The sequence below is a fragment of the Eutrema salsugineum genome, unplaced genomic scaffold (genome assembly GCF_000478725.1).
Source record: "Eutrema salsugineum unplaced genomic scaffold, Eutsalg1_0 scaffold_4, whole genome shotgun sequence".
NCBI lineage: Eukaryota > Viridiplantae > Streptophyta > Magnoliopsida > Brassicales > Brassicaceae > Eutrema > Eutrema salsugineum.
In genome coordinates, this window is record NW_006256686.1 from 7,585,073 (window position 1) to 7,607,393 (window position 22,321).

The following is a 22,321-nucleotide window of genomic DNA, read 5'->3' on the forward strand; positions in this document are numbered from 1 at the left end:
CCACAGTAGCGCTCGTCATCGTCGTGGGTATATTATCGCGGGTTGCTATTGTTCCAGATGTGTCAAGGCATGTGAGGAACTATATTGTCCTCCCAATTCTGCTGCATAACGATTATCATGTTACACATTAGTCAATTATATTTTATTTTTTCTTTCTTTAGTATCGATGATGCGAGTCTCCCAATTTAATACTTATGTTTTTTGCCTAATGATATTGTAATCCTCTTTTTGAGAAGGTGGAACAATGATATAGTAACTCTAATCATTTGTCATACGTTGTGTTACATGTTACTAGTACAATGTTGTGAAATTTTGAAAAATTAACAAGAATAATTCGAAACAGTTAAAGAGAAGAACGAATTGAGGAAAAAAAAAGTTATATTTAAATAATTTAAATATGCAAAAAATATTGTAAAGTGGCAGAGTGGCTTTATTACCATGATAAAAACTGAGGTTCAACTATTTGTCACTACAATTTCGACAGTTAAAAATAAAAGTTACATTTTTGTGGGAAAATATTCCTATCTATCCAACCGTCGGAAAGCAAATCATCTTCTAGTAAGAGAAAAATCTGTGGAAGCCAGAATAATATATGGTGAAATGTTTCCTGAAAATTTTTTAATGTTTACGTCAGTATACAATTACAATACTACGAAACCTGAGTAACATGTGGTCTTATCTATCAAGTTATTCATGTGTTTATACCATCGGGCCTAAATTTTGTAAACCTAGCCTAAAGGGCTAGAAATAAGTTAAAGAAAAATGGTGCTAAACAGTTTGTCTAAACTATAATATATGTGATGCTAAGAGATTTTTCCAGATATAGTTCCTTACTTCATTGCCCATGTTATTCTTTTGTCCAAGTTCTTCTGCACGTCAGTCACTGTGCATAGTCTACTTAATATTTGTCCCGTACTTGTTACTTGTCTTGTATCCGCTTTGAAAAAACAAGTAGTTGTTGTTATCAAGTCGGGTAACAAATCATAGAAATCTATTACTTGCAAGTACAAATCAAATATCAAGTATCATTAATATTTTCAATATTTGTTCCGTTACTTATTTTGTTACTTATTACTCGTTACTTATTAAAAAAATACTCGCTACTTGTTTAAAAATACTTGTTACTTGGTTTTGATCACATATCTATATTTTAAATTTCTTTTTCGTTTGCATATTTATTGACTTTTTGTATGAATTTTTTTAATTTCAAATATTATAGGTTCAAATAATTAAATATTCAAGTATTTTAGGTTCAAGTAATTAAGTACTTGAGATTTAAATAATAGATTTTGGCAAGTAACAAGTCGGGTCAAGTAACTTGCAAGTAATTCAATTTTTCGCAAGTATTTGATATAGCAAGTACTTGTTTTAAACAAGTCAAGTATAAAAAGTAAAATAAATTAGTTGAACGGATCAAGCCAAGTAGCAAGTATCGAAAAATTAGCAAGTATTTGTTCCGTGCCCAGCCCTAAATACATAGGCTGTCACGGACATTCAAAACACGAGATTTGCAAAAATCTTCCTTTTTAGCAGGCAATCATTTTAATTGGGTTTTTTTTTGCGGGTAGTCTTAGTGAAGCAGATTCTGCAAAAAAAAAAAACCAAAAAAACGCAAACAAAAATTGGCGTAAGAGCAAATTGCATGAAAGCCTAAAAGACGTAAGCGTCTGTGGTATGATCAGCGATCGCCTAAAAGAATGTAAAAGCATGTGGCTTGAGAGTCAATGACATGGCAGCTTTAAGAGCACCTACAGTGGTCATACTGTGTTGTGTTTGGAAATGTTAACAATTTTTTATTAATATTTCTTAAAAGTGTTACTTAATGTTATAACAAGTGGGCTTCTCGCCAAAAGAAAAAATTGCACGCCGCCAATACAATACTGCCATGTCGTCCATAAACCCATTTTCTTGGTATGTTAGCTAAACGACCGTATGTTAAGTTTGGCCTGTTTTAATATTTTTTAAAAGCTCGGTTCATATGTAATTGTGCCAACAACCTCTCATAAACTTTCAATGGAAGTGCTCTAAGCATCTCCAATGATAAATCCTCATGAAAGGTTCTTATTAATTTTTTAATAATAAATTTTTGATTAGTTCAAAGTTTATAACTCTATTATTTTTGGCTCTCCAATGGTGAACTTCATTAGAGAGGTTCTTAAAAATAAACTATTGTAGACTAATTTAGAATGATGCAGGTTTGAAGGTCTTGCGTAGCCATTGGTGCCAAATGTGTTGCACTCCTTGCCGTTGAATCTGAGCTAGCTAGAAACAACAACATATATCTGCAAATCTCCATGTCGTATCCTCTGTTGCATTGTAGACTGATAAAAAAAACAGCTCTAACACTGAAACCATAAAGTAATTTTCCTGATTTATCTTTCACCATAAGAAAAGTACTTTGCTCCTCCATGTATGAATGTACTTAACCACCAAAATTTGATAAGTTTCTCAGTCTTTAACCATTGTTGTTACTCCACATCGTTGTCATAATGCTGGTTTAAAAAAAATCTCGATCCAACAAGCATATTCTTTACCACTCATACGCTTCGGAGTAGAGCATATACGTTCGTACCATCTCCAAGTACCCTTTGTAACACTGAATCAACGACAAAAAAATGTCACATGCTTCAGTTCTGATACTACACTTCCACAAGCCAAGCTCCTGCAATATCTTCTCATTAATCAACCTTTGCTGGCTTAAACCTGTGTCAACCTTGTGAAGTGCTTCCGTCAAAACACAAATCACCAAAAACGTGAATTTGATAAACACAGCTCAGAAATTGCATACTCTTCTGCACAATTTTAAAAGAGATTGTGTTGCTCTAAGAGAGATTGTGTTGCTCTGTTTCCTCTGCAATCTTTTTCCTCTTACGCATGTCTGACTATCAAGCTTAGGTCAGCACGATCGCTGTTTCCTGCACCTGCCTTCATAAGCGGAGTTGCATCAACACCATCTCGGTAACTTTCCCGACCAAAAGTTCCAGATTCTGACAGGCGACAACTATGTTATGATGAGACCGTAACAAAACATAGATAGAGAGTTACTGTGAGAAGGAATAGAGTTGCAACGATGAAGAGAGAGGGTACAAAGCGAAGGAAGAGAAGACGGAGTAATAGAGAATTTGATCGGAGAAGACGAAGACGACAGGGAAAAAAAGGAAACCAATAACAACAAGACACCTGTCCTTGAGAGACCGTCTCTAAAACATCTAAAATAAGAGACGATTCGCAAGTTTTAATTACATTATAATTTATTTTAAATACTTTTTAAATCAAAGAACCCCACTAGATACCTGCGTTGGAGATGGTCTAACATACGTAAAAGTATAAGTATGTGGTGCGTAAACATTGAAGATTAAAGACTTTCTTTTACATTTTTGCCGTATTCACACCCAACAGTCAGATTCCTTATACAGATCAGTCAAGATTAATCAAGCACACTAAGAATATCCAATCAAATCAATGGTGAAGCCTACTTCTCTTCACCAACATTCAAATTTCACAAATCCTTCCATTCATGAGAATCATGCATGGCTTAGCTCAAAAATGACCACATTTCCCTTTTGGACAAAACTAAAAACCACCCCAAGAACCATTAGTCTTGATCAAGTCGGATAGCCAACCATGAACAAGAGAGATCAAGTTCCAACAAAGTTGCATTTAGTTCTAATTTTATTTTCTTTTCCAAGGCAAAAATCTTATAGTAATGTGATATTCTCTTTTTGCTGTTCGGTTTTGTAATCCAACGATGTTTTTTTTTTTCTGTTTCTCGCAGTAATAAATAAACTATCCACTATATATATAAGAAAAGGAATCTTATAGCAGAAACTCTTGACCTTCATTTATTTCAAACACCTTTAAGTTTGAAGAAGATAATTCTTTTAAACAGTGTAAATTTAAAACAAAAATATATAAAAACAACAACAAACATACAAAAAAAACACGGCAGGAGAAACATGCCAATAATTAAGCTACCACCTAAAAATTTCAGTAATAATAGGTGCCCAAAAGCATATATATGTTTTACTTGCCTTAAGCTAGGACCAAACCTACGAGTAAGATAGCTCATATCTGTGTGCTGCTTATCTACCTTCAAACCTCCCAAGTCAGCGACTTAGCCTTTTAAGTTCATCACCGCCTATTCCACTCATCATCTCGATCAACCTTGTGTTTATTACCCCACCTAATAGCTTGGGTTGACTGGGGCATATAAAATAACGTCTGCAATTAGCATTAACTATATATGAATATATTACTATAGATCTTTACATGCATATTACAAAGATAAAGAACATATATATGATATATCAATCTAGCAAAACCCTACTAAAATCATATAGTTACTTATCTCTCCTATAATTGAGACGGATGCATGGAACTAAAAGCCATTGGTATATGAACAAAGCACTCGTGAGTCGTGACTACCGACGATTAAAGTTAGATGTTGTAGATAAGCTCAGACTAGTTCAAAATAGCCTTTTGAGATGACGACATAAGCATTTTTTATGTTTCACTGAAAAAAATAGTTCGACGCCGTGAGATTGTTTCCCTGTCGGTAGGGTTTCTTATAATATCGAAATAAAAAGTATGTCTTATAATGCTATCAAGAACTCAGTTTTAAATAATGTTCATATATATATATATATATATTAAAAAAATAGGTCGACGCCGAGAGATTGTTTTCCTGTCGGTAGGGTTTATGTCTGTTTTTACGATATTTTTGGAGAGTCTGTTTCCCTATCGGTGGGGTTTACGTATGTGTGATCTTATACAAATTTTTTAGAAGTCTCTCGTAACGCCAAGTGTTGGTCCTTGGTTAGAGCATCATCAACGCTGATGCTTAGCACACTTTATTGGGTTACTTAGGCCCAAAAATAAATCAAAAAGAAATTATAAGCCTAGTATCTATACTTATTTAAGGCTCAGAAGAAGCGATATTTGGTGTGTACGTGTCCCATATTTATTGGACAGAGAAAAAGAGAAAAAACACCAAAGAGAAGAAGAATATCGAAAACGAGATAAACTTCTTCTCCCACAAAAACACCACCGATAATCCTCTCCTCCGCTTCAATCCATCGTTTTTGCTTCCGATGTCAGCTCTCTTTCCGGTCAACCAAACTCTTGTGGCAACTGAGCTATTATCCGAGCAGGTTAGGTTTATTCTCATCGGTTTCATATTATTATTTTTTATTGAATCGGTTCTTCTCATCAAAATCACTCTGCATGCGTTGTGAATCCCACTTGTTAGTGTTTTTTTATTCGATTAGCCTTGGATGTGTTTTTTTCTTTAGAGATCAAGTGTTGTTAGCGGGTTTGTATATTTGTGTATCGGGTATTTGTGTTCTGATTTGTATCGGTTAGAGATCAAGTGTTAAATCGGATTTGTTTATGTATGGTTTCAAATTTGTATATGTATGTTTCGAATTTTTTATCTCTTTTGTTTCTTCTAAGTTGTTTTCTATTCATATCGGTTGATAGATTCAGAAGATAGTAATGAAGTGTATTAATGTGTTCATTAGTTTGCTTGAATGTGAATTGGTAATGAATTGTGTTTATGTGTTCATTAGTTTGCTTGAATGTGAATTGGTAATGATGTGTCTTTATGTGTTCATTAGTTTGCTTGAATGTTCATTTGTTTGGTTGATATCACTTCGTGTGTTGTGGTGGTCAATCATGTAAATTGTTGCTAATTGAGTTTGTTGTTGTTTGCAAATTCTGAGCTTGGTGTGAGGTGTCAAGGGGGCCCAAAGTCTCGGATTTGAGTAACTTCAAAGGGTTGAAGCTTTCCATCTAGGGTGTCAACTATGAGGTATGTTTTCACATCGGTTCCAAAGTGTAAAATGCATCAGTGTAGTTAGAATATTAGGTTTTCTCTCGTAGGTGTTTAGGTTTGGTAGTTAGAAGATTAATGGAGATTCATTTATGGAGATTACAATAATTTAGGGATTGTGTTTGGTTTAAAGTTTAATTGTCTTGACATAATTATCGGTAGAAATCTGTCTTGTCCATAGTTTTAATAGTTGGTTTGAAGTTAATTGATGGTGCTTTTTTATGGATTTGCTACAGAAATTTAGAGATGAGGAAGATGATAACTGATCGTTTATATGTTTAAAATGTATCAAAATCTATGTTTTAATTTTATTTTTCAACTATATGTTTGTAATATTTTATGTTTTATTTAAATAAATAAATTTGTCACAAATTTCTTAAATTATAATTCTTTTTTTAAAAGTTAAGTATTCCATTAAAAATTCTTGCATTGGAGGCATCAAAAACATATTCTTTTTAATAGAGATACTTAGTTTAAGTTTAACAATTTTTTATTGCTAAGTACCCATAATGGGGTATTACCATTGCTGATGCTCTTAAGCGGTTGTACCACGTAATTGCCATACCCCAGTCGCGTGATATACAACGTTATAAAATCCGAAAAGAAGTGGATCAAATTTAAATTAATGATTTTGTCATCATCTTCTTCTCTTTTTTTTTTTTTCTCAGTTTTTGGTTTGACCAACTATTAGGTCGTCTTTATGGAAACTTGATGCAAATCATGAAATCAGCATGTTTTGCGTCATACGAAGTTTGATGAACTATTCATTATTTACGTAAAAAAAATGATCCCAAAAAAAAAAAAAAAAATCTATTGTCGCTTTCATCAAATTTTTAGAGTAAAACATATCTCACGATAAGACCATCTAGTTTTTAGAGTAAGACATATCTTACGATGAGGCGGTCTAGTAGTAGAGTTGGTGTTGGTATTGATCACTCACTTGCCTTGGATTTGGGTTTACATGAGTTTTTTATTTCTATATCACGTACGTACTTTCAGTGAAATTTGGCATGCTCTTTATAATTTATTTCAGTAGAATGACATGCTAATTTTGTTCGTCTTTTTTTTTCTCAATCTGAGATTTCCATTACTTTGTTACCCTCTATAAAAGGATGAATGATTATTAACATATATATAGTCAATTTAGCTGAGGGCCTGAGGCATTGCTTAAACGGAGAATAGGCGTAAAACTTATAGATTGAAAAGATAAACTCAAGATCCCAATGTCATGAAAAAAGACTTTTCAATTCATTGGTGACGCTATTAGAATAGATTCAGTGCTTTGAAAGGTAGAGAGTATACGCTCGATGAGCTGAGATTTGAAGATACGACTGCTTGGAGCGCCGTTTTGACAGCATAATTTTCTGTACATATAAACGATACCACAAAGCGAAGGTATGTTCAATTGCACGTCTATTATTTTTCCTTTACTGTCATATCATGGGATGGTGACTAAAACCCTTTTTAACTTTTCACTAGTACACAGGTTCGAGACCTGGTTTGATGAGATGGCACGTCTATTGTTTACTATAGTTAATTAGAACAACTTGTATTTTTAACAATTCTAGTAATGAATGAGTTAATTATATGAGTTTTATTGATAAATAGGTTTGACACTTGAACACTATTAAGTTCTAACTAGGAATGAAGTCCAAGCTAGTGTCCAACTAATTAATCACAAACAGGCAGCTCACGATAATAAAAATATATTAGTTATGCTAGTATTTACTCTTTACCTTTGGGATAGTGTTTTGATCCAAATTCTTTTAGCAGTGTTCCATTTTTTTTTTTCATTATTCGATGTAGTAAAAAAGAAGACAAAGATACTGTATTTTGTATTTTTTTACTGTTATATATAATTAGGTCTAAAAGGCTACCCGCCCAGAAATAAAATAGAAGAACTATGTTCCACTACGCTTGAAACTGCGGGCTTTCACTTCCCACCAAAGAAAAAGAACAGCTTCTTGAGTAGAAAGGATTAACCAATTCGGTATAAGAAACCAAGACCCTAACCCATGCTTAAACAAATGGTCCTAAGAAAAAGGTTGAGAAAAAAAAAAAATGGTCATCTCTTCAAAAGCACATTCTTCATTCGCCATTTCACTCATCAAGCCTCCACTACCATATCCCCAATGTATTCCAACAGTAACTGCAAACTTCCATGGCACATTACAATAATTGATTCTAACTTTTGAGAAATGCATTTGGATATATTATCCTTATTAGTAATAAACGTTCAAGTTTTATCACACACCACTTGAATTTTATGTTAAGTGTTAAAACACACACTGACACACACCCACACCTGCAAAGTCATATATACCAGTTATTCTTTACTTTCCATTTCCAAAACATTTACTTTCAGTGTTTTTCATTTATTATTTAATATCTTTTCATAAATTAAAACTATTAAAAAATCTTCTATTAATATTTCACAAAAGTTTATATATCTACCATTGATTAATCACAATAAATTACCACAGATATATTTATATTTCCTTTTGTATATTTATAAATTATACACTTAAAACGCCAAATGTGTAATTCTATAAATATCGAAAAATACATATCTAAAGATAGTGAAGCATATAATATTTAGTGAACAGTATAGCAAACAATTTAATAAGATTCAATATTTTTTATATAATTAAAAAAACATTCAAACCACAATCTAAGTACATTGAACCTTTTTTCTATCATATATATTATATATAAAAAAACGAAAACATACTATTTTGCCACATGTAAAGACTCTACTACATTGAATCTAGTAGTATACTTCAACTTAAACCCTCTCAAGAAGGCTAAAAACGTGATCTCATGTCGACGAAAAAAAAAAAAAAAAAAAAAAAAAAATTTCACTTATAAAAACGTGATAAAAACTTAATGTTCATGACGCAAAAGATCCTTTCTTCACTTTCTTCTCTCCTCACCGCCATGCAACACTCTCTCCGACTCCGCTCCGATCATCTTCCGCCGGAAACTTCTTCTCGTTTCCATTTACTCCCACAAACCAAACATGCAAAAAATACTAATTGTCGACTTCTCATTAATAACCCTTTCAAAAGAACAACAAAACTTCCCGATTTCCCTCCTTTTCTCACTTCTCCGGCGACGTCACCACCGTCTCCGGTGAAACTCCGACCAACGCACCCCAAATTAAACCCTCTCCAGAAGCTAGCGGCTTCGATGCTGGACAAAATTGAATCCTCCCTCGTTGTACCAATGGAACAAAATAAACCACTTCCTAAACCGACCGATCCAACGGTTCAATTATCCGGTAATTTCGCTCCGGTTAATGAATGTCCGGTTCAAAATGGTTTAGAAGTCGTTGGTCAGATACCTCCTTGTCTACGTGGAGTATACATCCGTAACGGTGCTAATCCTCTGTTTCCGCCGTTAGCCGGACACCATCTGTTTGACGGTGACGGAATGATCCACGCCGTTAGCATCGGTTCAGATAATTCTGTTAGTTACAGCTGCCGGTACACTAAAACAAACCGGCTTGTTCAAGAAGCAGAGCTGGGACGACCGGTTTTCCCTAAACCAATCGGCGAGCTTCACGGCCATTCAGGCTTGGCTCGACTAGCTTTATTCGCGGCTCGAGCTGAGATCGGCCTCGTAGACACGACACGTGGCATGGGTGTAGCTAACGCCGGCGTCGTTTACTTTAACGGAAGGTTATTAGCCATGTCAGAGGATGATCTCCCTTACCACGTGAAGATCAACGACCACGGTGATCTCGAGACAATCGGACGGTTTAGATTCGACGAGCAGATCGATTGTCCAGTGATCGCACATCCTAAAGTGGACCCTACCACAGGAGATCTTCACACGCTGAGCTACAACGTTTTGAGGAAACCTCATCTCAGGTATCTTAAATTCGACACGTGCGGGAAAAAGACACGTGACGTGGACATCACTCTTGAGCAACCCACGATGATCCACGATTTTGCGATAACCGAAAATTTCGTCGTGATCCCGAATCAGCAATTGGTATTCGAATTATCAGAAATGATTCGGGGCGGGTCACCGGTTATCTACGATAGAGAGAAAATGTCGAAATTCGGAGTTTTATCCAAGCAAGATCCGACCGGGTCGGATATAAGTTGGATCGACGTACCCGATTGCTTTTGTTTCCATCTATGGAACGCTTGGGAAGAAAAGACCGAAGATGGAGACCCGGTTATTGTCGTAATCGGGTCGTGCATGAACCCGCCCGACACGATTTTCAGCGAATCAGGAGAACCGACTCGGATCGAATTAACCAAGATACGGTTAAACCTGCGAACAAAAGAATCGAACCGGAAGGTTATCGTGTCCGGTATTAATTTAGAAGCGGGTCAAGTAAACCGGAATTTTCTGGGCCGGAAAACCCGGTTCGTTTACCTAGCTATTGCTGATCCTTGGCCCAGATGCAGCGGCATCGCGAAGGTGGATTTAGAAAACGGCGCCGTTTCAGAGTTCAAATACGGACCGGGCCGGTTCGGCGGTGAACCGTATTTCGTACCGGAGAAAGAAGGAGAAGACGAAGGTTATGTGATTGGGTTTGTGAGGGACGAAGAGAGAGACGAGTCGGAGTTTGTGGTGGTTGACGCGTCGGAGATGAAGCTAGTCGCGACGGTGCAGCTGCCGGAGAGAGTACCGTACGGTTTCCACGGAACGTTCGTGAGCGAAAATCAGTTAATGGAACAAATTATCTAACTTAGGGGTATATTCGTAATTATGTTACCCCTCGTAATTCTTAGTATTTGTCTTTGGTTACTTTGTTGGTGGGTACATTTGTGAATAAGAATTAAGAAGGGATGTGATGTTGTTTTTTTTCTTCTTTTAACTTAATTATTATTTATAGTATAATTCTCTGCTTATCATGAAAAAAACTATAACTTAACGTGAAAAAAGTTTGAGATGTAGGTATACTATCACTTTCAGATGTTTGGAAAATTAATTCCAATTGGATTCAGATGTTGATTTCTAAACTGTCGTCAAATTTGCAAACGGAGACATTCCAATTTTGGTATATATTTGGTTTATTGCCTTTAACACGCTAAGGACTCTCTAAGAAAGTTTAGAATTATTGGTTAGTATTTAAAACTTACACACAAATCAATGTCACACGTCCAAAAAAAATCCCCACTTCTACCTCAATGTTTTTGATTATGGCAAATTAGCAGTAAGGTAGAAGTGGACCACTTTCATCAAACTTTAACTATTTATGTAAGATGAGCAGTGATATAATGTGCAGCCAATCAAAATTTGTAAGTACAGCGATGAATGATAACCTTCACTTACTTAATTAGTGATGCATAATTTAACCATGGCCCATGGTTAATTGTTTTGTTTGGGATGGAATAGTAGTACAGTTAATATATCACAGAAAATGTTGTTCAGCCATCCGCATAATTACATTCAATATTTATCCATAACTAGATCAATGGAATCTCTGACAAATGTAAAAACAAAAAAAAGTTTTTTTGAAAAACAAATTGTTTGCTTGGCGGAGCTACAAAGTTTTTATATTGCAAGTCTATAAGGTGATGAAAATGATTGCTGCAACATATCAATCTCAGGTTTAATACTATTAAGCTAAATACTAAAAGGAATTATATTATCAACAGTAATTCAATTATAGTATATGTTTATATGTGATACATATGTATTATAAATTTATAAATTGTGAAAATACTATAAAACTGAATAAGTTTTGAAATGTACAACCAAGTCGTTTTATTAATATTAATGAAATATTGTTGTTTATTGATCGAGCAGTTAATGGACGGAGACTCATACTACATGTTTTCATTTGAATTTAAAATTAGATTCATCTCAAACAAAGTTCAGACTCTCGTTTCTGGAATTTCCCTCCTTTGGAGGTCATGACCAAAAGAGTTGATAATGAAAAATATTATTCTTCACAAAACAATGTCTTTTTTCTTTAAACAATTCACAAAACAATGTCTTGATAAAAATATATTATCTATCGCATTAACTTCACCAACTATTATTTTGGATAAGTTACGTCTGATTTTGGATTTAGCTAAATTAATGAACAAGTAGGATAATGAGATGGAGTAATTTTTTTTAAAAAAGAGATGGAGTAATTAAATTAAAGATAAATGCCCATATTGCCATTGATAGTTTTAGACTTTTAGTCATTTAACAACTTTGTTATGTACTTATGTGTTACTTTTAAAACATCTACTAAAAAGCCAAAAATAAAAATAACAATTCAACAACGTAGAGAAGAACAATCGTAATCTATGTGATCAGGTGATAATGTATAAAGGATAACATCAACCCAAAAAGGGTCCAATGATTTATGAACAAATTTTCTAACTTCTAACAAAACATTTGACAGTCCCAGACCGATATTGACTCTGCATTACGACAGCTTGAATTGTGCCCATATCACTTTCCATTACAAGTAAATAGTGGACCAATATAGTAAGTTTTTTTTCTACGGATGAGTTATTCATCCATGATCTACATGACTACTGTACATTGATAATGGTTACATGCATATGCTTAGTGTTTTTTTAAGAAGGATTACTATGGTGAGAATAGGGTTGCGCAGTGTTTGTTTGAAATGTCGCATGCCAGCGAAAATAACTAAACAAAGGAGTATTATGTTCCAAAGTTCAAAGGTAATTGACATAAAGCATCTTACATGCAAATCAGCAAATATAATGAACATAAGCTAAGCTATACATTTGTGATTTACGTGGGCGTTTAGTTGAGTTAATTGGACCTGGGCTTCATTGTGCTTTTTCATTATTGGTCCGATTAATATTGACACGATACACGATTGTCTTGTGAAAATGTCAAAAACAACAAGTGTGGTCTTGTGACAACTGTATTTACGACGTCGTTTGATAATCATCGTCCCGCTGAAACATCAACTCCAACTAGAAACGTCGTCGGATTAACCATTAACGATATAAATCAGAGAACTTCAAATTCTTCTTCATCGAGATTTATCCCAAGAAATTGACAGCCAAAAACGAGATATTCTTCTTCTTCACAATAATCTTCTTCCGTTGATTTCTCTCGTCTCAGCTCATCGTTCTCCTCGGAGATCAAGGTTTCAGAGCCGAACTTTTTTTTGCCTTTATCTGTTTACTTGTCTTACTTGCACACCACATGTTCGACGAAATGACTAAACGATGTACTCGTTGCCACTTCTTCCTTGCAAATCCTCACATGTTTCCTTAAAATTTTGCAGGGCTCGGCGAAATTTTTCATTTTTTTGCTTAGTTTCCGATTTGGGTTCTTTGCGTCAAGCACCATGCTTCTGGTTTCGCCTCCATGTACTAGCTTTTTGAGCTCTGTATCTAGCTTTTTCTGATAATCCATTATTGTACACAGTCTCTTATTCTCGTTCTGGCTAATCTTTATTCTCCCACCTAGGTGTTTATCCTCAGACCATAGATCCCAAGCCAGTTGATTTTTCTGCTAGAGGCTCTTATGCACCTTGCTTTCAGGTTTCCCATTTACGTCTGTAACTTTGATTCCTGAGGTTGTAAAACATACTTTACTTAAATTTGGGATTTTTTTGTTCTTTTTGATATGTAGATTCCTCGTGTGATCCCTAAAAGGGAGTGTTCGATGAGATTAGGAACCTTCGTTTGTTTCAATAAGAAGCCTATACAGAACACAACTTTCAAGAAACGGCATGTGTTTACACAGAATGTGGATCTTCCCCCTGTTTTACCAAAGAAGAAGAAAAAACCTTATCCTGTTCCTTTTAAGCAAATTCAAGAAGAGGCTAAGAAAGACAAGAAACTTGCCCAGATGGGCATAGAGAAACACTTGGACCCTCCCAAAAACGGATTGCTTGTCCCCAATCTTGTTCCTGTGGCCTATGAAGTGATAGATAACTGGAAGTTGCTGATCAAGGGTTTAGCACAACTTCTCCATGTTGTTCCCGTCTTTGCCTGCAGGTTAACAAGCTGTGTCCTCTTTTCCTGTTGGGAGTGAAATAGTAGTTTTGATTCATTTCCAGTGACCTTGTTGTGAGCTTTGAGAAATATAGGCAAACGCATTTGATTTTCATAAATGCTACTGCAAGTTTTCACTTACTTTGTTATAGTATTTTTGCAGTGAATGCGGGGCGGTTCATGTGGCTAATGCTGGTCACAATATTAAGGATTGCAATGGTCCAAAAAACTCACAGCGACGTGGTTCACATTTGTGGGTCAAGGGAACTATCAATGATGTTCTGAGTCCTGTTGAGTCTTACCACATGTATGACCCTTTCGGGCGACGCATAAAGCACGAAAACCGGTTTGACTATGAAAGAATCCCAGCAGTTGTTGAGCTATGCGTCCAAGCTGGAGTTGAGATTCCAGAGTATCCTTGTCGCAGAAGGACACAACCAGTCAGAATGATCGGGAAGAGAGTGATTGATCGAGGTGGATATGTCAAAGAGCCTAATAAACCTTGCAGTTCGACATCATTGTCATCTCCACTATCTGATCTTGACACACTTGGTGCTTGTGAAAGGTATCCGCCTCCCAAACCAGAGGAGATACCTAAGATAGCACAGGAAACAATGGATGCTTACGAGAAAGTGAGATGGGGAGTGACAAGACTGATGAGGGAGTTCACGGTGAAAGCATGCGGGTATTGCTCTGAAGTGCATGTAGGACCTTGGGGACACAGTGTGAAGCTGTGTGGAGAGTTCAAACATCAATGGAGAGACGGGAAGCACGGATGGCAAGATGCTCTTGTGGAGGAGCTGTTTCCTCCAAACTATGTATGGCATGTGAGAGACCTTAAGGGAAATCCGCTTACCGGAAATCTCAAGAGGTTTTATGGTAAAGCACCTGCTTGTGTTGAGATTTGTATGCACAGTGGAGCTCGTGTTCCTCAATGCTACAAGGCCATGATGAGGCTTGACATCATTGTTCCTGATTCACAGGAAGCCGACATGGTCGCATAGGTTTTTGGACATGTTCATAGTTGAACATCATCGCTTAGGATGAGCTTATAAGCTAGTTGTACAAAGACGTTTTTATTTCAATATATACATAAATGAAGTGATGTGAATCATTGAGAAAATGTAAGAGGATCCACCATTGTATTTAGATTGTGAAGAATCATTGATAATCTTGTGTTTTAAGTTTGTGTAAAACTTATGCATCTTATTTTCATCTTATCTAAATAATCTCTAATGATTATGAGCTTGATAATTTGACATAATTTATTTATTTCCTTGTTCCGAAAGGACAAAGATGTTGGAGACAAATCCTAAATAAAAAGATGGATGATCGTTTTCTTCAAAACATACACGAGAAAGGAGTATAGACAAGATTAGAACATTTATTTTGATTAAAATTTTACTAAACTAGTTTCTTAAGGAGTGGATTACTGTTTTTTAAATTACACTTCGTACTAATAAGAAAACATAACACCATGTACAATTGCACCTAGCCACGTGTTACGAAATGTTCTAATCAATATATACATACACATGCAAAATGCAACACACCATTTATCGTCTGCACAAAATCTAACAAACAATAATGTTTACTGCCTAACTGTATAGTCTGTATTTGTCAGCTTTTGGTTGTATAGGCTCCTTCGTCTACGTAGAATTTGCTTCGTTAGAATTAAACTCTTTGTCTTTTACCATCTGGCTTACATGTGCCTCCACGAAATAAACTAAATACCAAACTAATTCTTGAAATATTTATATCATTAATGGATTGTTCTGTTTAATAAATATGTGAAATAACATTTACTTTCACGAATAAAATATTGGAAAGTCGAGAAATTGAAAGAAAAAAGAGGGATGGTGTGAAGTTAAAAATGAGGACAATCCTTTTTTCGGAAAAAAAATAAATGCGTTTGATTGATTTTGAAAGTGGCTAGTAGTAATAGGAGATAGCAAGCAAGCATGGGTTCCATTTTCACCTTTTCACTTACTTTTAAAGTCACACTTCCAAAATGATTTACATTTTTCATGTGCTTTGTTTCAAAGTTTCTTCGATATATACTCTTAAGAAATATCCATTTTCCTGGTAAATTAAGTTTTTCGTTTATAATGAAGGTTCTTAGGGATGGGCATAACTTAGCTATATATATTTTGATCGGATTGGTCTGGTCTGAACTCTGAGCCGATCATGTAGTTTTAAGGATTAGTATGTTATTACTTGGAAAATACAATGCAAAAGCAGCATGTTCAAACGGATTGGCTAAACTTGGTCTGATTCTGGAAAATATGTCCAAGATTTGAAAACCCACGCTCTCTACTGATCTTAATAAGATGGGTCACATCAGTCTACAAATTTTTGGTTCACCAAAACATATTTAAACCTAATATGACATGATCGTCACTAAGGGTTTCATTTGTTCTTCTAATTCTCTTGCAAAATAGTCTAATTCATTCTTTCAATTCTCCTGCAAATTATACATATGATTTATCATTGATTTAAAATTAAATTTTACATTTGTAACTAACTTCTTCATATAATATATGTTACTTATTTATTTGGCAAAATTGTGAAACATATTTCGAAAAAATAATAAAAAAAGACTCAAACAAAAATTGATTATTAAATTTTGGCTTTTGCATGTATATATATTTTTTTAAAAAATATATACTTTAAATAGAAATGAAGTGTGATTCACATAATGCATGCTTTTTTGAAACTGTAAAGTTGCCCTTAATTTTTAAATTGGCAATGATAAAATTATCTTATAAAATTAAGATGGAGTAATTGAATAAAACCCAAATCGTCGACCCTAGTGAATCGTAAATGTTTTTTTCTTAGATCTCATGCATATAATAGCAGAATGTTTGGGTTTTATTCATAACTACTTATTGTATTCAATTTATAACTGGTCGGCTTTACTGTTACCATAAATGTGTCCACAGGCTCACTAAATGAGGCTGAGGCAGTGAGGCTTATGAATCTTCCAATCAAAGACAATGAATAACCTTTTTTCATAGCGAAACGAGATAGAGATGCATGATTTCCACATAATTACCTAATTATTATTTTTAACTAAAATATGATTTTAATTAGACACCTGCTTCACAGTTTAATTGTTTTTTATGTATCATAGCTTGAATATAAAAGTATACTCTCATTCTTTTTGCTCCTTTTATCAAACGTCGCTATTTATAACAGTCGAAATTTTGCTTCCTTCAAATATATCCCCCATCAAACAAAACAAAAACAATTTTTGACCAAAATAGAAAATGAAGATCAAGGGTTTGATTTTGGCTTCTTCTCTTCTGATTCTTGCCTTCCTTCATCACTCAGAATCAGCTTCCATGAGGAGTTTGCTGATGAAGAATGGATCGTACAAAGAAGAAGCACAAGTTCTAAAGTACAACTCCACAGAAACGATCATTAACTCTACAGCTTTAGACTCAAAACGGATAATTCCCACGGGTCCAAATCCACTTCACAACAGGTAATTAACTTCAATTGTTCAAGAACAAGATATGTAATGTGTATGTATCTCCTTCTGTTTTTTTTTTTTTTGTTTTTTTTGTTACAAATAAGTATCTATCTAATTGTGTAATGCAAATGCAATGATGAATATATAAGGCATTTTTAGTTAACATAATTATTCTATATTCTTTGCCTTGTTACACATCTTTCATCTTTGTTTGATACTTGTTACAAAGTAATTAAGGAAATCATATGAAACCCTTACCAGAACAAACAAAACAAAAATACTCTATGATTGGTTAACTAAATTGAATAAATTAGAAAACCAGCTTTAATCTGGAGGCGAAGAAGTGGGAAGTGATTATCTCACTTGATCTCTCTCTTCTATCCAAACTTCACATGAGTTCGATCTTCAGATACTCCTTCCGAAATTTTTGTTTACAAAATGTTTTAGTGTTCTTTTTTTTTTGCTTCATATTATTTTTTGTGTATAGTTTCAATGTAGAAATTTAATTTATTTTCCAAGTTATCTATACAATAATCCTCTTATCATTTTTAACTCTAATTAGAATGTAGCGGGTACATAATTAATTTATCTTACAAACTTTTTTCATATATGCATTCAACGGAAAACAAAATAGAAAATGGAACTTAGAGAGTACATATATATATATATATATTACATCTTTAGGGTAAAACCAGAGAGTATATCTGCATGGTTGGTGTGTCGATCATATACGAGATCCTGTTGAGCCAAATATATATTACAACCAATATCTATTCGTATATAAATGTGTACTTGTATATATATGTATGTATACATGGTTATAAGATAAAATAAAACATTTCAATTAATCTTATGAATTTGTGTTCTGTATATGTTGGATTTTTTTTATCTTGGCCAGAACCTTCTGAAAATGAAATTAAATTCACTTATATATGTCAGAAGAAAATCACTTTATAGTTAATACTTAGTGTCTCCCAACTCCCATCTTGTCTACCTCTCTCTCTCTCTCCCTCTCTGTTACGAATATTGGATTAAGGAAATCTTGCAAGTGTTTTGTCTCTAACAACATTCTTTAGATCATCTTTCATAATCTAGTTAATGTCTTTGTCCAAGAAACTCTGATGTGTTTTATTTTGGTTAAGAATATAAATAACATTAAAAATAAACTGTTTAGGCTTTATCTATTATATATGTTGTTCGGTTTTACCTTTTCTATATTATAAAAAGACGAACGAGAAACCGAACCTAATTAAACGTTATCTATTATATATGTTGTTCGGTTTTACCTTTTCTATATACAAATGTTAACTATATGTTAACCTAAAACCTTACCTTTTCAGTTTTAATATACTAAAAGCTAGAAAATTAAATTCATACTGAAAATCTAAGTACAGCAACATCTTTGAGTTCAGGTCTTTGTTAAAATAAGAACATCTTTAAGTTTAGTCCTTATATTTTTATTACAAAAACATGAAAATCGAAAAGCAGAACCAATACTGACTTGTAGCTTTGATTAGTGTTCTCAAATGAAGGGATTATTATGCAACAGATCTTTATAGCTTTGATTGTTCTTCTTTCTAACTTTCTATTTTGATAAAACATAGTTTAGAATGTGTATTATTATGCCATGACCCATTATTGCTTGTAACTGTAAATGTTATGTTTTTTACGTGCATTTTCTGTAATATATCTATAAAAAAAAGATAATTTAAAAAACTAATTATTAAATGAAAACTTAATTAATAATATATCAGAAAATGTAGTCTAATAGTCTGTATTTCAACAGATAAAAAGATCAAACATATATAAATAAAAAAAATGGGTCAAGGTCAAACATATCAATTTCATTTCAATGTATATGCCTAAGACTTGTAACTTGTTAGCTATTTATCGAGTAAATAATCGTTGGGCCTGTATACAACTTACCCAAAAGAAAACTGTTGGGCCACTATCATGAATTTCAGTTACTGTTTTCATTCTCAATTAATTGTCTTAGATACTTTAGCATCTACATCTTTACTAATTACCATCTTGTTCTTCTTGATCACGTTTTACCCTTTTAGCTAACAAAAGAGCTGTGGAACTCTACTCTATATCATTTGATTCATTTCTATCAAGTGGGAGAGTGAATAACAAAAATCCACATAAAAAAAAAAAGAGATTGGTCAATACGAAATCGCAAGAGAATCCAAAGAGAAAATGTGATGGGTTATTCTATTCGGAAAATCATCTAATATTCGTAAGCATTTGACATTTTTTACTGGACTGGTCAAAGTTCTTGCATGTTCTTTAGCCTTAAAATCTACCATTCGTTCGTGACTCCATTTCATGATAGAACAAAATCAGTACTATCTGATCTAACCGAAGTATTACATACTCTCTTTTTGGTATATTTTGAAAAAAATTACTTTTTTGTGGTCCGTGATACCTTACCATTGTTCCTTACTATCTAGACGAATCTAAATTCAATCCATCTCTCCAAAATGATTACGGAGATAATCACTTGATATCCACAATTTTGAAAGTATAATAAAAACATTTCCCTCTCGCATTCAACCAAAATTTATTGATAGATGAAAAAATAAAAATGCTTAAAACCGGACCTACGTTACAAATAAAATAATAGGGATCACTTCTAGACTAGTGCTAGTATTATACATTGCGTATGTACCAAGTTATAATTTGTAGGAATGTGGCTTATTAAGACTTACGAGGCAGCGACCTTTTTTCTTAGGGTGTACAATATATTCGTTATACATATAACGAATATAGGCTCTACTCAATCCGAAAGATGGTGATAACCATAAGTTTAAAAGAAATTCAAATACAAAAAAATAATAATATTTGTTAGAAACACATCAAATCACAAATATACAACTACCACTTGAAACTATATGTATATATACCCATCGATTATGGATATACGACCATAAATGAACATATATCTTCATATACTGATAAAAGAGAAATCGTATGATCAATTTAAGTTATTCAAATTATACATACAGTAAAAACTCTATAAATTAATAATGTTGGGACTTTGATATTTTATTAATTTATAGAGTTATTAATTTATAGATTTTAACTAAAAATTATAATAATTATTTACTTGTTTTTTAAATTCATAGTCTTTAAAAATTTCCATTTATTTGTAAAAGAACTTTTTCTTTTATTGTATATTTTCTTGATTTTTTTTATAGTTTACATATTTTCATATTTTCCATATTGTTTTACATTTCTTTTTTCTTTATATTTCCATATTACTGTATTTTGTGTATAGCTAAGAGATCCACTACTTTTATTTTCACGTTCATTGATATGCATTACTAAAAAATACGTTTTGCTCTTCTTCTTTGCGTTTACAATGCCTCCTCATCTAAAAAATGTTCCAAAATCAACTATGACGGATAAAATTCGCAAAGAATTATGTGAATACAAGAGAGATCATCATGCATGCACTCAAAAGGATTTGCAGTCGTGGCTTGAGGAAAAGTTTAATTTAAAAATTAGTTAAGGTACAATCTCAAACACACTCAAACGATCAGTGGATTATCTTTCAGTCGACCTAGAAGGAGGAAGAGATATCAAACGACACAAACCAGCAAAATTTCCAGACATGGAGAAAGTAGCTTTTGAGTGGTTTCTCCAATATCAAAAGCGAGTGAATAGGACTGGCGAGTTAATTTTGGAGAAGGCAAGAGAAACAATGAAACTTGTATACCCTCAAGAAGAAGCTCACCAACTTTCTCCAGGTTGGCTTGGAAAGTTTAAGTTACGACATGGTATCAAATCCTTTCGTCGTTTTGGAGAAAGTGGTTCAGTTGACATACAAGACATGGTGAAGAAATTGGAGGCTATAAGGGAAAAAATAGATAGCTTCCCCAAGAAAGATTTTTTTTAATATGGATGAAACTGGTTTGTTTTATAGGTTACAAGCTGATCATTCTCTCGCTACAAAACAGCTTGAAGGAAAAAAGCAAGACAAAGAAAGGCTAACAATTGTTATTTGCTGCAATGAAGATGGCTATGAAAAAATTCCCTTATGGATTATTGGAAAATATGCAAAGCCACGCTGTTTCAAGAATATAAACATGACTGATTTAGATTTTCACTACCGTTCTAACAAAAGAGCTTGGATGACTAATGTGATTTGTGAAGAGTATATCTGCTGGTTTGATAAGAAGATGCAAGGTAGAAAAGTTTTGTTTGTGATAGATAATTGTCCAGCACATCCAAAAAATATTGAAGGACTACAAAATATTGAGCTGTTCTTCTTGCCACCCAACATGACATCAAAAATTCAACCTTGTGATGCTAGAATAATAAGAGCTTTTAAGATGCATTATCGTAGAAGACTTTACCGACATATTTTAGAAGGCTATGAGTTGGGACAATCTGATCCAGGTAAAATTAATGTTTTGGATGCTATCAATTTTGCAGTAGTGGTTTGGAATGTTGATGTTAAGCAAAGGACAATAGAAAATTGCTTTAAACACTGCCAAATTCGTTCATCAGATGCCACATCAGATACTTTAGAAGATGGCTCCACTTGTGAATTAGACGTGCATGAACTTGATGCTGTGATTAATAATCTCAGCTATCATAATAGAATGGATGTCAATAGTCTACTTGATTATCCTGGTGAGAATGATACATGTTCAGAAATTCATAGTTTAGAAAAAATTGTGGCCACTATTCTCAATGCTGATGATGAAGTTGAAGATGATATGATACCTCTGGAAGTAGTTACGCTTAAAGAAGCAATTATCGCGTCTAGGACTCTTCACAATTTTTTGGTGCAATTTAAGAAGACAACACCAAAAGTTTTTGAAGCAATGAGAAAAATTAGAGATGAAGTCCAAAAAGATTTTATTTAAAGAAAAAACAAGCAACACTAGATTCATATTTTAGTAGATTATCTTAGTTATATACATATTTAAATAAGTTTTTATCTATAGTTATTAATTTATGACTTTAAAGGGACTATATATTTACATAGGAGTTTTCTTAGAATTATTATCTTATTATCTTATCGATTTGTATTAAATTTTAAACTGGTCCAACTTGGGACCGGAAAAA

At 33.6% G+C, this 22,321-nt stretch overlaps 3 protein-coding genes across 3 annotated transcripts; all 3 read left to right on the forward strand.

Moving 5' to 3' along the window:
• The first annotated feature begins 8,666 nt into the window (after window positions 1–8,666).
• Window positions 8,667–10,678, forward strand: LOC18013906 (9-cis-epoxycarotenoid dioxygenase NCED6, chloroplastic). Its single transcript, XM_006418754.2, has one exon. The coding sequence runs from the start codon at window positions 8,717–8,719 to the stop codon at window positions 10,532–10,534; it is 1,818 nt and encodes a 605-aa protein (XP_006418817.2). The 5' UTR covers window positions 8,667–8,716; the 3' UTR covers window positions 10,535–10,678.
• Window positions 10,679–12,759: 2,081 nt separating this feature from the next.
• LOC18013846 (APO protein 1, chloroplastic) lies at window positions 12,760–15,003 on the forward strand. The gene is made up of 5 exons (XM_006418755.2): window positions 12,760–12,911; window positions 13,053–13,137; window positions 13,238–13,311; window positions 13,403–13,770; window positions 13,931–15,003. The coding sequence occupies exons 2-5, from the start codon at window positions 13,116–13,118 to the stop codon at window positions 14,769–14,771; spliced, it is 1,305 nt and encodes a 434-aa protein (XP_006418818.1). The 5' UTR covers window positions 12,760–12,911; window positions 13,053–13,115; the 3' UTR covers window positions 14,772–15,003.
• A 2,033-nt stretch (window positions 15,004–17,036) lies between these two features.
• LOC18013847 (CLAVATA3/ESR (CLE)-related protein 19) lies at window positions 17,037–17,258 on the forward strand. Its single transcript, XM_006418756.1, has one exon. The coding sequence runs from the start codon at window positions 17,037–17,039 to the stop codon at window positions 17,256–17,258; it is 222 nt and encodes a 73-aa protein (XP_006418819.1).
• The last annotated feature ends 5,063 nt before the right edge of the window (window positions 17,259–22,321 follow it).